The following is a 15,514-nucleotide window of genomic DNA, read 5'->3' as shown; positions in this document are numbered from 1 at the left end:
CTTAGAAGTGCTGCTGCAAGTCCAGAAAGTTGGTTTTGATTATCGGCACTTGGACGTCCCTGCTATTAGGAACTCCATGTGCCAACTTAGGCTGGGTTTTGGACGTTTTAAAGTTTTGATTTTGAGCCCCTGATTCTATAAAACTTAGGTGCCCATTATAGAATCACGCTTAGCATCACCTAAATGTGGTTAGACGGTTCTCAGCATCCTAACATTTAGGTGTCTCCAATTTATTCCAGGATTTTCTTTGCCTAAAGTTAAGCGCCAATATCAAAGCCTATTTCACAAGGAGGCACCTAACTCGAAAACACGCCCATGATCAGCCCCCTAACCATGCCCACTTTTAGTGTAGGTGCTTTGGGAAAGGCGCCTACTTTTTATAGAATCAGCTTTTTCGAGTTAGGTGCCTATCTTTCAATGAAGTCCAATTAAAGCCGATTCTGCCAATATCAGTACTGATTAAGCCTATTTATCAATTAACTTTAGGTGGCCTATATAGAATCTTAGCCACAGCACAATCTCCTAAGCCTGGAGCTTTATAGTCAGCCTCAGTAACACATCTTCACTCTAAACTGCAGCTCCAGGACCTCCTCCTAACTCCACAGTGCTGGTACTGCCTCAGCCCCAGAGCTCTCATGCCAGTCTCAGCATCAACTCCTAATCCCAGAGCTTCAGCACCATCTCCAAACCCTAGAACTCTAGTACTAGCCTTCTAAAGCCAGAGTCCCAGTACAATTTCCTTTTCTTAGAAATTCTGCATCAACCTTAGCCTAATCTCTGAACTCCAGGCCCAGGCCCAGCCCAGCTCCACCTCCTAATTCCCAGAGTTCTGATGCTAGAGCTCTACTGTCAGTCTGAACATCATCTCCTAAATGCAGAGACTCTCTTCTAATCCTGGAGCTCTGGTTCTAGCCCTAGGACCACCTAATAACCCTATAGTTCTTCTGCCAGGGCCATGACCCATCTCCTAATCCCAGAGCTCCAGTGTCAACCTCAGCTCTGCTACCACAGCCTATTCCTGTAGCTCCAGCATCAACTTCTTAATCTAGAATTCCAGTGCCCGTGCAAGCGCTACCACCAGGGCTTTGATCTGTACCTCCTGGTTTGTTATCTGTAGGACTACAGCATCCCACCTCCCCTTCAAACTCTTACATTCACTTACCTTTACAACGTCATTAATGAGGGAGTAACGGAACATCCAGTCCAAGTTGATGCTATCATTTTCCAAAATATCCTGCAAGGAAAACATGGAAGTATTAGTATCTGTGTATGATTCATACTTCTACTCACAGAAAAGTGAACAAGTGCCTTAATCTGCAGCTCATTCATACTTTTAGTTCCTTTTTTCCAGTTGCCATCTCTACCTGCCAAATGGTAATAATTACATCATATACCAGAGCATTCCAGGGTACCAAAAGAACTCAAACATGAAATTGCTGATCTGATGTTACTGATCTGTAACATGTCACTAAAATCGTCTAGTACTTGGAGGGAGGCCAATGTTATGCAAATTTTTAAAAAGGGTTCCAGGGGAGATCCAGGGGATTATAGAATGGTAAGCCTGACCTCAGTGACGGGCAAAATAGTGAAAACAATTATAAAAAAATAATATTGTGGAATACGTAGACAAACATGATTTAATGAAACAGAAAGAGGTTCAGCCAAGAGAGATATTGCCTCACCAATATGCTTGACTTTTAAAACCAATTGGAGGACATTTATTTTCACTCAGAGAATAGTTAAGCTCTGGAACACATTGCCAGAGGTTGTGGTAAGAGCGGATAACGTAGCTGGTTTTAAGAAAGGTTTGGACAAGTTCCTGGAGGAAAAGTCTATGTAGGTTTGGAAAAGTTCCTGGAGGAAAAGTCCATGTAGGTTTGGAAAAGTTCCTGGAGGAAAGTCCTCTTGCTGACCTACAAGTGCATTCACTTTGAAGCCCCCCATTATCTCTCCTCACTCATCTCCCCCTATGCTCCCCCCGTGACGTCCGCTCATCGGGCAAGCCCCTTTTATCTGTACCCTTCTCTTCCACTGCCAACTCCAGATTCCGTCCCTTCTTTCTTGCAGCACCGTATGCCTGGAACAGGCTGCCTGAATCAACCCGCCCATAGAAACACCCACTTAAGCTTTAGGTGCTACTAAGGTGCATTGCGATAGGTGCCTATCTTTTATAGAATTGGATAGGCGCCAATTGCTCAATTAAATTTTTTAAAATTAATTATTGAGGTTGTTAAGCCCCTATACTTTTGCTTCATTGATTACAGCAAAGCTTTTGACTCTGTGGATCACGATAAACTATGGAGAACTCTAGCACAAATGGGAATACCCAAACACATAACTCAACTGATAAGAGCCTCTATGAAAATCAAGAAGCTGCAACGAAAACAGAATATGGCAACACTGATTGGTTTCCAATAAAATATGGCATCAGACAAGGATGCATCTCGTCCCATTACCTGTTCAACCTTTATGGTGAAGCCATTTTCAGAAAAGCAAATTTGGAAGAGGAAGCATCAGTTTCAAAGTCGGTGGCCAAAATATAAACAACCTGCGCTATGCAGATGATACAACACTCATCACCATCAGCAAAGACAACATGCTGTATCTACTGAGAAATGTCAAAGTTGAAAGTTATAACATGGGATTAGAACTGAACATAAGACGAAGATCATGAACATGGAAAATGATGAAGATTTTGAGCTTGAAGGTGATAGAAGTTGTAAAGGATTTCAATCTCCCAGGCTCTTTCGTAAACAAAGAAGCAACTAGCAGGGAAGAAATACTCTGCAAAATAGCACTGGGCTGCTCTTCAATGAAGGCATTCAAAGGCAAGGAAATAACACTCCAAACAAAGATCAGACTTGTCCATGCACTTATTTTCTCAGTGGTCAATTATGGATGTGAAAGCTGGACACTACGGAAACCAGACAGAAAGAAGATTGACTTATTTGAGCTTTGGTGTTGGAGAAGGATTTTATGTGTGTCATGGACCGCCAGAAGAATAGATTCTGGAAGAGTCAAACTGGCTATGTCACTCGAAGCCCACATGATGTTTTATTTTGGTCACATCGCCAGAAGAGAAAGATCATTGGAGAAAAACATCATGGTCTCTTTTTTGATCTGTGATTCATGAAGTTGCTAGGACTCAAACATGAGTTGATGGCACCTAGCTAACTAACTAAGGGTATTTTGCCAATTAAATTCGGTACCTAACTTTTGGCACCCTTTATAGATTCAGCCCCTAATAGTTTAAATTTCACTCGATATTCTATTGGTAGCCAGTACAAAGAAATCATATAGGAGGACACATGGTCAGCTTTAGATAACCCATACAAAAGATGTATTGTAGAATTTTGTGCAATTTGTAAAGCATGCAGATAAGTAGCTGGCATTCCCAAAAAAACAATGTTGCAGTAATCAATCCCCGAAAGAACTAAGTATTGCAAGACCTGTTTAAAGTCATAACCAGAAAGATCTGAATGAAGTTTGCTCAGCATTCTGAATTTGAAAAGTTTTTTTGAATTACTAGACACAAATATGGATGAAATGTCAGTTGTGAATCCAGTGTCACCCCCAGGCGTTTGACCTGAGTGGACAGTTGTATTGGAATGTCAAGACTAGTAGTTAAAGAACAACCATCAGGATCACATTCCTTTGATACCAACATTATGTTGGTCATTGATAAATTCAACACCAACTTATTTGAAGAGATCCAACCCTGTATCACTCTCATAATCTCATTAAGCTGATCTTCGGTTTTTGTAAAAGATGGCTGAATTGCAATGAAAAATTGAATATCGTCCGCATCTATCCTATATGAAACATTCACTTTTTGCAACATCGTGCATGTTCCAAGCAAGCAGACAGCAATCCTGGCTGGGAAACTACATAAATAGAGCCAGGCAGACCTACAGTGCATTCCAAAAATCAATTAAAACCGTTCTATTTGACAAATTCATCGCCTATGACTATAATATTTCCCCTTAGCAAACCTGATATAATTCCTCATGCAACTCCTATTTCTTATGTAACATTTCTCTCCTTCGCTGATTGTCCAGTCTTCTTTCAATGTAAACCGCCTAGAAGTCATTTTGACTGTGGCGATATAGAAAAATAAAGTTATTATTATTAAAAGAAGCAAATATGAATTAAACAAAACTGCCAAAAGGGCACACCCTTGCAGTCACCAGTTCACCCATACTTCTTGCAATCTTCCTTTAAAAAAAGAACCGAACCATAACAGCACAGTTCCCAAAAGGCCACATGGACCTAATCTACTTAGTACTATATCATGGTCCAAGGTGTTGAACGCTGCGGATATATCTAAGAACACCATAAGATACCTCAGATCATGATCAAAACCATGAAGGACTTCATCTAATGTTGTTACTAAAAGAAGATTCTGTGCAATGTGCCTTACGAAAACTGTCAGGGTGGTTCTCGAGGGCGGGTCAATGCTTTTTAAATTTTAGGCTGATAGCATTCACTCTATTCTCTAAAAACTGTAACCTTGTATTCATTAAGTTTTATGAGATATGAATCCCTAGAATCAACATCATGGGTCTTTCTAAGGAATCACTTAAGTGCGAAAATAATTATAGACCAATAGCTAGTATTCCATTGTTTGAAAAAATAATGGAGGGACTAGTAAATGCAGAATTAGTAGACTATCTGGACCGATTCAACATTTTATATGATCATCAGTCAGGATTCCATTCAGGATACATTACAGAAACAGTGATAGCTTCATTACTAAACTAGCTTACCACGTTGTTTAGTACTGGTACTAGTGTCCAGATCCTGCAGCTGGATCTAAGCAGCGCTTTTGATCTAGTGGATCATGATCTACTGTTGGGATTCAATTGGGATCTGAGGTTCTTGAAATATAGAACATATGAAGAGTTTACAGACGATAAACATTCTTTCTCATGGAAGAACTCATGTGGTGTTCTGCAGGGTTCTCCTTTGTCTCCAACCTTATTTAACATATATTTAGTTTCTTTGGCACATCTACTTCAGAGCTTAAATGTGTTATTCTATATAGATGCAAATGATATTACCATATTATTATCCTGTAAGGTTATCTCAAATGAACTGATTACTCAAATGTTTTGGAAAAGGTGGAATTGTGGATGTTGTAGTTCTGGTTGAAGCTTAATCCTGAAAAAACTAAGTTTTTTCTAGCTAGCCCTAACGAAAAATATTCAAGAAACATCTATTCAACTGAAGGGTCAAAGCTTTGAATTAGTGCCAAATTTGAAAATATTGGGAATAATTCTGGATCGCAGGGTAACTTTTAGGAAGCATATGGATTTATTAATCAAAAAAGTTATGTAGTATTATTAACATGACCATTTATTTTTTTCATCAAAAGGGGACATCTATTAATTGTCAGTCCTGTCCCCAATCCCACCCTAGCCCTGCCCCAATCCTGCCCTAGCCCCACCCCCAATCCCGCCCCCAATTTCTTCCATTCATTTTTCATGTACACATATCTTAATTCATAATGGTAACCATAAAATTTAAAAAAACTAAAAAGCACACTATACGCAGAGAAAATGTTAATTATCATTTATATTTGGGGGGGGGTTTCAAAGATGTCAAGGCACATGACTTTCAAATATGCAAATAGACAAATATAGTGCAAAATATAGACAGCAGATATAAATTCTCAAAACTGACACGTTTTGATCACTAAATTAAAAATAAAATCATTTTTCCTACCTTTGTTGTCTTGTGATTTCATGAGTCTCTGGTTGCGTTTCCTTCTGTCTGTGTATCCTTTCTTTTGTTTCTTTCTTTCTGCACTCAGGCCCAACAATTGTCCCTTTCTATTCCTTCCCTCCTTCCTTCCCTCCCTTGTCCTTAGTGCCCCCAGAGCCTCCTTCTCATGTCCTTGGTGCCCCCAGTACCTCTGTCCTGTGTCCTAAGTGCCCCCAGTGCCTACGTCCTGTGTCCTTAGTGCCCCTTCCTGTCTTTAGTGCCCCCAGTGCCTCCTTCCCATTTCTTTAGTGCCCCCAGTGCCTCCTTCCCATGTCCTTAGTGCCCTTTCCTGTCTTTAATGCCCCCAGTGCCTCCTTCCCATGTCTTTAGTGCCCCCAGTGCCTCCTTCCTATGTCCCTCTCACTGCCTTCCACACTTTGTCCCACCCCCACCCCCCAAGCCAGCCTGTCTGCCTGTCTACCTCTCTCACTCCCTCCCTGGCCAAAGCCAGGCTGCCTACCTGTCTACCTCTCTCCTTCCCTCCATCCCTGGCCAAACCAGCCTGCTTGCCTGGAACTCATTTTCAGCGACAACCAGCGGTAGCAGAAGGCTCTTAACCTCCATAAAGGGAGCACGTCTCAAACAAATGGTAACGGAGCCCACTAGGGCCCAGGCGATCCTCGACCTGGTACTCACCAACGGGGAAAGCGTCTCAGAGGTCTCAGTAGGAGATCCGCTAACCTCCAGCGACCACAACATAGTATGGTTCAACCTTAAGAAAGGCTTCCCTAGATCAAACACAAAAACAAAGGTACTCAATTTCCGGGGCACAGACTTCGCACGCATGGGAGATTTCGTCCATCAGACGCTGCAGGACCAAGCGGAGACCGATGATGTAGAAGCTAAGTGGTTAACACTGAAATCAACCATACATGAAGCAACTAGCCGCTTCATAAAATCAGTAAATAAACGACAAAGAAACAATAAACCCCAATGGTTCACCGCGGAGATCTCGCACCTCATTAAGGAGAAGAAAAAAGCGTTTCTCTCCTACAAAAGAGAAAAGAGAGGCAAAAGTAGAATATAGGACCAGGTCTACAGTGGTCAAAATGGCAGTTAGGAAGGCAAAACTTCGAGTGGAAGAAATTCTGGCAAAAAACATTAAAAAGGGGGACAAATCCTTCTTCAGGTATATTAGTGACAGAAAAAGGAACACAGGCGGGATAGTACGCCTTAGAAGACCGGACGGAAGTTACGTGGAAGCAGATTCCGATAAAGCCGAACTACTGAATGAATACTTCTGCTCAGTCTTCACCTGTGAGGCACCGGGACACGGTCCGCAGTTGAAGGCAACACAAAGCACAGAAGACCCGTTTCAGAATTTTGAGTTCACACCAGGTGAAGTTTACAGTGAACTGGCAAGACTCAAGGTGAACAAAGCCATGGGACCAGACAATTTGCACCCAAGAGTGCTCAGAGAATTGAGCGATGTCCTGGCGAAACCGTTGGCTGAGCTATTCAATCTCTCCCTAAGTAAGGGGAAAGTTCCCCTGGACTGGAAATTAGCTAATGTCGTTCCTCTGCATAAAAAGGGTTGCAGGGCAGAGGCTGCAAATTATAGACCGGTGAGTCTCACATCAATAGTGTGCAAACTCATGGAAACACTAATTAAAAGCAAATTGGACACGATCTTGAATGAAGGGAATCTTCGGGATCCCAGTCAGCATGGATTCACCAAGGGTAGGTCCTGCCAATCCAATCTCATCAGCTTTTTTGACTGGGTAACAAGAAAGTTGGACTTGGGAGAGTCTTTGGACGTCGTGTACCTGGACTTCAGTAAAGCTTTTGACAGTGTCCCATACCGCAGGCTGCTAAGCAAGATGGAATCAATGGGGTTAGGAGAGACACTAACTACATGGGTCAATGATTGGCTGAGTGGCAGACTTCAGAGGGTGGTGGTTAATGGTACCCTCTCTAAAACATTGGAGGTGACCAGTGGAGTGCCGCAGGGCTCGGTCCTGGGTCCACTCCTTTTCAACATATTCATAGGGGATCTGACTCAAGGGCTTCAAGGTAAAATAACACTATTCGCCGATGACACCAAACTATGTAATATAGTAAGTGAATGCAGTTTACAGAATTATATGGCGCAGGACCTGCTTACATTGGAAAGTTGGTCCTCAACCTGGCAGCTAGGCTTCAATGCTAAGAAATGTAAGGTCATGCACCTCGGAAGCGGAAATCCATGCAGGACATACTTCTTGAACGGAGAAACTTTAACTAGGACTTCAGCAGAACGAGATTTAGGAGTAATCATCAGTGCAGACATGAAAACTGCCAATCAAGTGGAGAAGGCTTCATCTAAGGCAAGGCAGATATTGGGTTGTATCAATAGAAGTTTCGTCAGCCGAAAGCCTGAAGTCATAATGCCGTTGTACAGGGCCATGGTGAGACCTCATCTGGAGTACTGTGTGCAATTCTGGAGGCCACATTACAGTAAAGATGTGCGCAGAATTGAATCGGTTCAACGGACGGCCACCAGGATGATCTCGGGGCTCAAGGGTCTCTCGTACGAAGAGAGACTGAACAAATCGCAGCTCTACACTCTTGAGGAACGTAGGGAGAGGGGAGACATGATCGAAACATTTAAGTACCTCACGGGACGTGTCGAAGTGGAAGATTATATTTTCTTTCTCAAGGGACCCTCGGCCACAAGAGGGCACCCGCTCAAACTCAGGGGCGGAAAATTTCATGGCGACACCAGAAAGTATTTCTTCACAGAGAGAGTGGTTGATCATTGGAACAAGCTTCCAGTGCAGGTGATCGAGGCAGACAGCGTGCCAGACTTTAAGAATAAATGGGATACCCAGTGGGATCCCTACAAGGGTCAAGATTAGGAAATTGGGTCATTAGGGCATAGACAGGGGGTGGGTAAGCAGAGTGGGCAGACTTGATGGGCTGTAGCCCTTTTCTGCCGTCATCTTCTATGTTTCATCTTCTTCTATGTTTCATCTTCTATCTCCTTCTCTCCTTGCCGCAAAAAAAATAAAAAAACCTCCCCATCTTTCCCCCTGTTTGCTGCTCTTACTGCCCTGCCGCTCTAAACCCGACAGGAAGTCTTCTTTCTGACGTCAATTCTGACATCGGAGACGACGTTCTGGGCCAGCCAGGCAGTGATTTGCTGGCCCAGAACGTCCTCTCCGACGTCAGAATTGGCGTCGGAAAGAAGACTTCCTGTCGGGTTTAGCAGCTGTAGCGGCTGGGCGGTAAGAGCAACAGACAGGGGGAAAGATGGGGAGGCTTTTCTTTTTTTTTGCGGCAGGGAGGGACAGGAAGTGATCGCCTGTCCCGTTGTCCCCGAGCACAGCTTTGGGACGTTGTCCCTGAAAACGGGACATTTCAACATCCCAAAGCTGTCTGTGGGGACAACGGGACAGGAGGTCTGAAAACGGGACTGTCCCGTTCAAAACGGGACATATGGTCACCTTAAGTATTATGGAAGTTGAGAACAATTAAGAAGTATTTTGATATGGAGTCCTTCCGGTTGTTGGTCTACTGTATTGTCTACTTTGGATTATTGCAATATTGTTTATTTGGGGTTACCAAAAAAGATTTTATTAAGACTTTGTCTAGTTCAGAATGCTGCAGTTCGCCTGATCTTTGGCCTCAAAAAATATGATCATGTTAGGCCTTTTTATGCCAGATTGCATTGGCTGACTTTTGGGGCCAGAGTGTTTTTTAAGTTTGGGAGTATCTGCTATAAGGCTCATTTTGGTTTACTACCCTCTTATCTGGTAGCTTATCTGAAGTTGTTCACTTCCAAAAAATGTACCAGAAATTCAGGTACGTTCATCTTCCCTACTCCTAAGGCCTGTCATTACAAGACTTTTTTGGACAAGACATTGGAATATAAGGCAGGGAAGATGAACTCCTGGATGAGCCCGTTGATTGCTCAAGGTTCTTCTTACCTTACATTTAGGAAACTACTGAAAACTTATTTATTTACAAAATAATAATGCTGATTCTTATTCTTATATTACAGTGGCGTTTTTATTAGACTATATATTTTATTGAATTTTTTATTAGATGTATTTACTGTTGTCGTGTGTTTTTGAAATTGTATTTTTTAAACTGAAATGTTTCAGTTCTCTGTTGTGAACCGCCCAGAACTGTTGGTGGGGCGGTATACAAGAAAATAAATTATTATTATTATTTCTCCATTCTTGTTCACATATGCACAACTCCCAACGTAGATGAACAACCCCGCACCAAACCAGGGTTTTCCTTCATCTGAGTTTTTCAATCTAATTTCTTTCTTTGGTGCTAAATTATCTACAGTGTATCTCAATGTGGAAAGCCAATGGTCGAAAGCACTCTCGACTTCCAATCCCTTTAACAAGGATTTCCACTCATTTTCAAGTGCAGCAGATTATATTTTTGGCCTCTTTTTCAGTTTCCTAACGACCTCAGATTGCACTGATACATCCAAATTTAATTTCAGAGACAGCAATACTAAAGAATGATCTGTCCTCAGCTGTGATTCAACAAAATCCATAGGAATAAAAATGAAATCCAACATAGAGGTATCTGAGGAAGAGTACTTTACATGAGGAGATACTCTTAAGATACCATCTTCCTCTCACCCACCTCTCCCTCAGATGTGATTGTGTGTAAAGGTAACGTCACAGAGGGGAGAGCTATATGATGGCAATGTCACTGTGATACCCCTCAGCTGAGTTGGTGTGTGAAGACAGTGTCAGAAACACACTCCTAAGGAACCCCCTTCCTCTTACCTTAGCTCAGTTTGTGGGTGATGGTAGTGTCGCAAAGATATTCCTCACCCCAACCCCCCGAATACTACCACCTAGTTGTTATCAGGCCATAGCTGGAGCAATTCTGTAAGTGACTTTTCCTTTTAAGTAGCCTCATGCCACACTGGGAGTGTATAATAGCATCTGAGTCCCAAATTCCTTTCTAGAATTCTAGAAGAATCTGGCATTTTCGCCTTATCTTTACACTCCTACAGTTATACCAGATATAGAGATGATGTAACTGTTCTGTAATGTGGCAGGTCTGTTTATAGCTTCTAGTATTCTGTAAACTGCAAGTCTAAGTTGCGGATATACCTATGTCCCATTGATGCTCCACCAATGTGTACACTCCCTTTATGTGCCCCCTTACCGAAAAGTGCTTAGAATGCTCTGCTAGCACTTTCCTGCAAAGCACCAGTATTGTGTAACTTTACACGGGCAAGAAGCAGAGAAATGCAAATTCCCAGTCAAACAGATCTGAGGGAATATAATGCCAGTATATTTGAACAACTTGCACTGGCATCCTGACCCATACTGGATGACATTCCTGCTTTGCTGCATGGGAATCCGCTGTGTCCATTCCTGCTGGTGGGGGTGGTGTCTCAAAATTGCATTTCCCATCATGAGGGGCAAGCATGTCCTCTATGAATTCTGTATAATCTGCAATTGAAATTAGAGAATGACAAGGGACAAACTTTTCCCTGTCCCCGCCCCATTCCTGCAAGCTCCGTCCTCATCTGCACAAGCCTCAAACACTTTAAAATCATGTGTTCGAGGTCTTTGTGGCTAAGGCAGAGCTTACAGGAATGGGACAGGGACAAGGACAGCGACAAAACTCAAAGGGATGGGACGGAGAAATTGAGTTCCTGTGGAGATGGGGACAAATTTGTCCCCGTGTCATTCTCTAATTGAAATCTCTAGTTTGAAGCATGGAAGACTCCTTTGCAGCTGATTATGGGCCCAATTCAAGGTCCAGTATATGCACAATCACTTGTTAAGATCAGAAGACCAGATCTTGGTTATTTACTTAGGGAAACTGTTGCTTGATTATGCAGAGATCCCTCCAAGGTATCAGGTGAGTTATGTGCAGATATCTCTCCCGCCTACCTGTAGACTTCCACGGGGACAGTACTCCGTCACAATACAGATGTTGGGGGGATCAATGCAGGCCCCGATAAACCTGGTCAGGTGGTTAAACTGCACGTCCCGCATCTGTAAGGAGAGAAGGAGAGGTTAACTCTGAACCATCTGGATCAGAGGGAGATTTCTCCTTTGCTCTGGGAACCTCACAGATTTTGCCCTTTGTTGCTTCCTTCATTAAATGCTTAAATTTACAAGAGGTCATCTTTACACAAAAAAAAGGCACAGCAGATAGCCCACATCTAGGGGATACAGCCGTTGACGCAAAATTATAAGGAATAAGCAAGATGAACCTATAAGGTGGAACCAAATTACTTACTAGAACCCATTTAGCTACTTCGCCACCCAAAATCAGCAGGAATCCGAGAAGATAAACCAAGTTCCCTCATGTGTAATTAAACATTTAGCAGCAAATTTAGATTTATCACACTTTTTAATGCTGATAAATACTACAATACATTCAGCCCTGCAGGGAATAGTCTAATTACCTTAAAAGAGATTAGGTATATTACAATGAAGAGAGAGAGGAGAAGTTGGACACGGGGAGGGAATGAAACAGAGAAGAGATACTAGATGGGGTAGGAGCGTAGGGACAGTGCTGGACAAGGGGATATTGGGACAGAGGGATAATGCTGGACACTGAGGGGTGATAGAGATACAGAGGGATGATGATGGACACAAGGGGAGAGATAGAGACACCAAGGGACATAGGAGGAGCGATAGGGATAGAGGGGATAAGATAATAGTGGGGAGGGGAGTATAGGGAAACTGAGAGGGCAGATATTCAACTTGGTGGGTGGATAAGGAGCCAAATGCAGAGAAAAGATACTGGACAGGAGAGGTAGGGATGGTATTCTGTTATTTGCATGATATGAGGAAAAACAAAATGAAGTGAATAAAAGTTCAAATAAAGAGACCCTTCCTCCAAAATGAATAGGAAAGAAGTCAAAAGCTTTGAGTCCCAGCTCCCATCTGCTCTCTGTCCCTCTGTCCTTACCCATCTGACATCCTTTCCTCATTCTTTCTTCTTCCTCCCCTCCAGTCTGGAGTCTGTCCTGCACACTGAAACAGCTTCCTGGCTATACCACACACACTTCCCTTGTTTCACCTCTGACCTGAGGGGCCTCCCCTTAGTCTGCCATCTTTTGTGCTTCCTCCTCCTCCTCGCTTCCACTCAGCTGTCATAAGAATGGCCTTACTGGGTCAAACCAATGGTCCGTTCTCATGGTGGCCAATCCAGGTCCCTAATACCTGGCCAAAACCCAAGGTGTAGCAACATTCCATGCTACCAATCTAGGGCAAGCAGAGGCTTCCCCCATGTCTTAACAACAGACTATGAACTTTTTCTCCGGGAATTTGTCCAAACCTTTCTTAAAACCAGCTATGCTATCTGCTCTTATCACCCCTAGTCTTTGTAATTTTTGACTGAGTGAAAAATCAATCCACTTGTGCGCATTCTACTCCACTCAGATTTGTAGACTTCAATCCTATCTCCCCGCCCTCAACCTTCTCTTTTCCAAGCTGAAGAGCTCTAACTTTTTTAGTCTTTCATCATACGAGAGGAGTTCCATCCCCTTTATCATCTCAGTTGCTCTTCTTTGAACCTTTTCTAGTGCCTCTATATCTTTCTTGAAATAAGGAGACCAGAATTGAACGCAGATTCAGATTCCCACTTCACATCCCATTCCTTCTTTTGAGTGTAAGCTGTTTTAGGTACCTTCTCTACACCACTAACACCCAGAACTATGTTGTTACTGGTAAAGTCCATCTGTCTGTCTAGTTCCTGGTTCCTATCTCCCTGAATTCTCCTTACAGCATTTCAAAATTAAAGTGGCTGAAAATGGACCTCTGACCCTCTTCTCCAGCACAGAACACACTGCTCCGGCACCTTTTCCTTGCACTCCATATCCCTTTCCATCCTACGTCATCTTCTCCCAAGCCTCACACTGATCGTCTGAAGCCCATGAAACAGCCCGCAATAATCTTTGTTTTTTTCCTAAATGCACAACTCAAGCCCCCAGCCTTGTATTTCCTCGTTCTCTCACTTACCACTTCCTTGTCAAACTAGAGTCTTCTTTCTGCCTCCTACTCATTGGCCCCTTATTACAACCCATCATGAGAAGAGTCACTCTTCTTGGCTCTCCTTTCTTCTCCTTGATCTCTAGTGCTGGAGTCCCCTTGTCTCTGCCCATCATTCCCAGCTGCAGATGCAGTTTTTCAGAGAAACCTTCTTGTAACATCCTAAAATTCTCTGCTGCTTCTGGGATCTCAGACAACATTTGCTCCCATTTGGTCATATCCCAATACGAGCTTTGGGGCAAGAGATCTATTAATGTGTCTGATTTGTCTATCTCCTTCCATTTGACACTGAGGCATTTCTGGTGCAATTCCTTGCATACTCTCAGCATTGTCTTAAAGTGATCAGCTCAGACTGGCAACATGATACATACGTGTTTCAGCTCGAACAACACCTGTCTGGTCAACTCGATCCTCTTCTTATTCACGTGCTTAATAGCAACTACATTACCCTGGAAAGAGAAAATCACAAATGAGGAATTCGAAGAGGTGGAATGTTGCAGCAATGCAGCCAACATATGAAAGGAGAGACCGAAAGCCACAGAAACAGAAAGAGAGAGCAAAGAAGAACTGCAAGACCTGGCCAGTCTGTGGATTACTGCTACAGTAATGATAATAATAATAATAATATTAATACATTTTATTGTTCTACCACTGAGCCAGTTGAAAAGGCTCAGTGGCAATGCTCAGCTTCTTTAATTTAATTTAAAAAGTTTTGAGGTTTTTTTTCTTCGGCCCCTCAACCTCACCTGGACCGGCAGCAGAGGAAGAAGCGTGGGAGCGCACTCCACCCCTTCACCCCCGATGTTCTACCGCTGAGCCAGTTGAAAAGGCTTAGTGCCCAGCCGTTCGGCGCACAATCAAAGGCACACGTCAAAGGTACCTTAGCAAGCACCTTTGCGAAGCGACCAAAACACAACCATCTCAAGTCCACCTAAACAGCCCTCACGAAAACACACTCCAACACTAGCCACCTACAATACCACAAAACAACCGCTTCATCACCAGAAACAACTCTCAACAAGCCAAGGAAGGAAAAGGACTTCCCAACCACTTCCCTCAACTACAATAACCACCACTTCTGCACCACAATGAAAACTACACCACAAAAATATCAAGCTATCCTACTGATTATCCTACTCCTAACCAACCGGAAGGTAACAGCAAATAACATCTCCCCAACTACCAACTCCAGGGGAATCACCCAACATACCAGACGGCTATCAATAGATAAAATCTCAAACTATCAGACCTACACCTACCAACACACCACACAAACTACAGGAAGAAGACCGACTAACCCGTACAAGACCAAAACGCCACCGCACCAAAGATCACTCATCTACCCGAAAATAACTCAAATCACACCACTCTCACATGTGCATACGTGAACATCAGAGCCATAGGCTCCAAGACAGAACACATACAGAACTGGATAGAAGAAGAAAACATAGATTGCCTTTTCCTCACAGAAACTTGGCTTACTTCAGATTCAGACCCCAGAATAACGGAAGTTTGCCCAAAGGGATACAAAATAATAGTGGTCTGCAGAGAAAACAAAAGAGAAGGAGGAATCGCCATCATAGCCAAAACCACCTTAGACTTAAAAACACAAAACAAAACTACCGCCCCATATATGGATCTACTAGCCTGTCAACTCTCAAGCACATCACTCAAAGGAACACTAAACATGCATGCTTTGCTACATAACTCCAGGAAACTGGAAAACAGCAAAAACAAAATTTGAATATTTCATTTACCGAAACTCACTAACGACAACCTAC

General features: G+C 42.9%; 1 protein-coding gene across 1 annotated transcript in view; it reads right to left on the bottom strand.

Annotated features, from left to right (window-relative positions):
- NPR2 (natriuretic peptide receptor 2) overlaps positions 1-15,514 on the bottom strand; it is a 241,568-nt gene that overhangs the window by 40,679 nt on the left and 185,375 nt on the right. The window contains exons 10-12 of the mRNA XM_033936992.1: positions 14,105-14,182; positions 11,622-11,726; positions 1,163-1,234 (exon numbers count right to left, since the gene is read on the bottom strand). Of these exons, the coding sequence (XP_033792883.1) occupies positions 1,163-1,234; positions 11,622-11,726; positions 14,105-14,182 (255 nt within the window). The remainder of the gene's footprint in view (positions 1-1,162; positions 1,235-11,621; positions 11,727-14,104; positions 14,183-15,514) is intronic.

This window comes from Geotrypetes seraphini, chromosome 1, assembly GCF_902459505.1.
Source record: "Geotrypetes seraphini chromosome 1, aGeoSer1.1, whole genome shotgun sequence".
NCBI lineage: Eukaryota > Metazoa > Chordata > Amphibia > Gymnophiona > Dermophiidae > Geotrypetes > Geotrypetes seraphini.
Note: the sequence above shows the minus strand (reverse complement) of the source record. Positions and strands in the feature narration are given on the sequence as shown.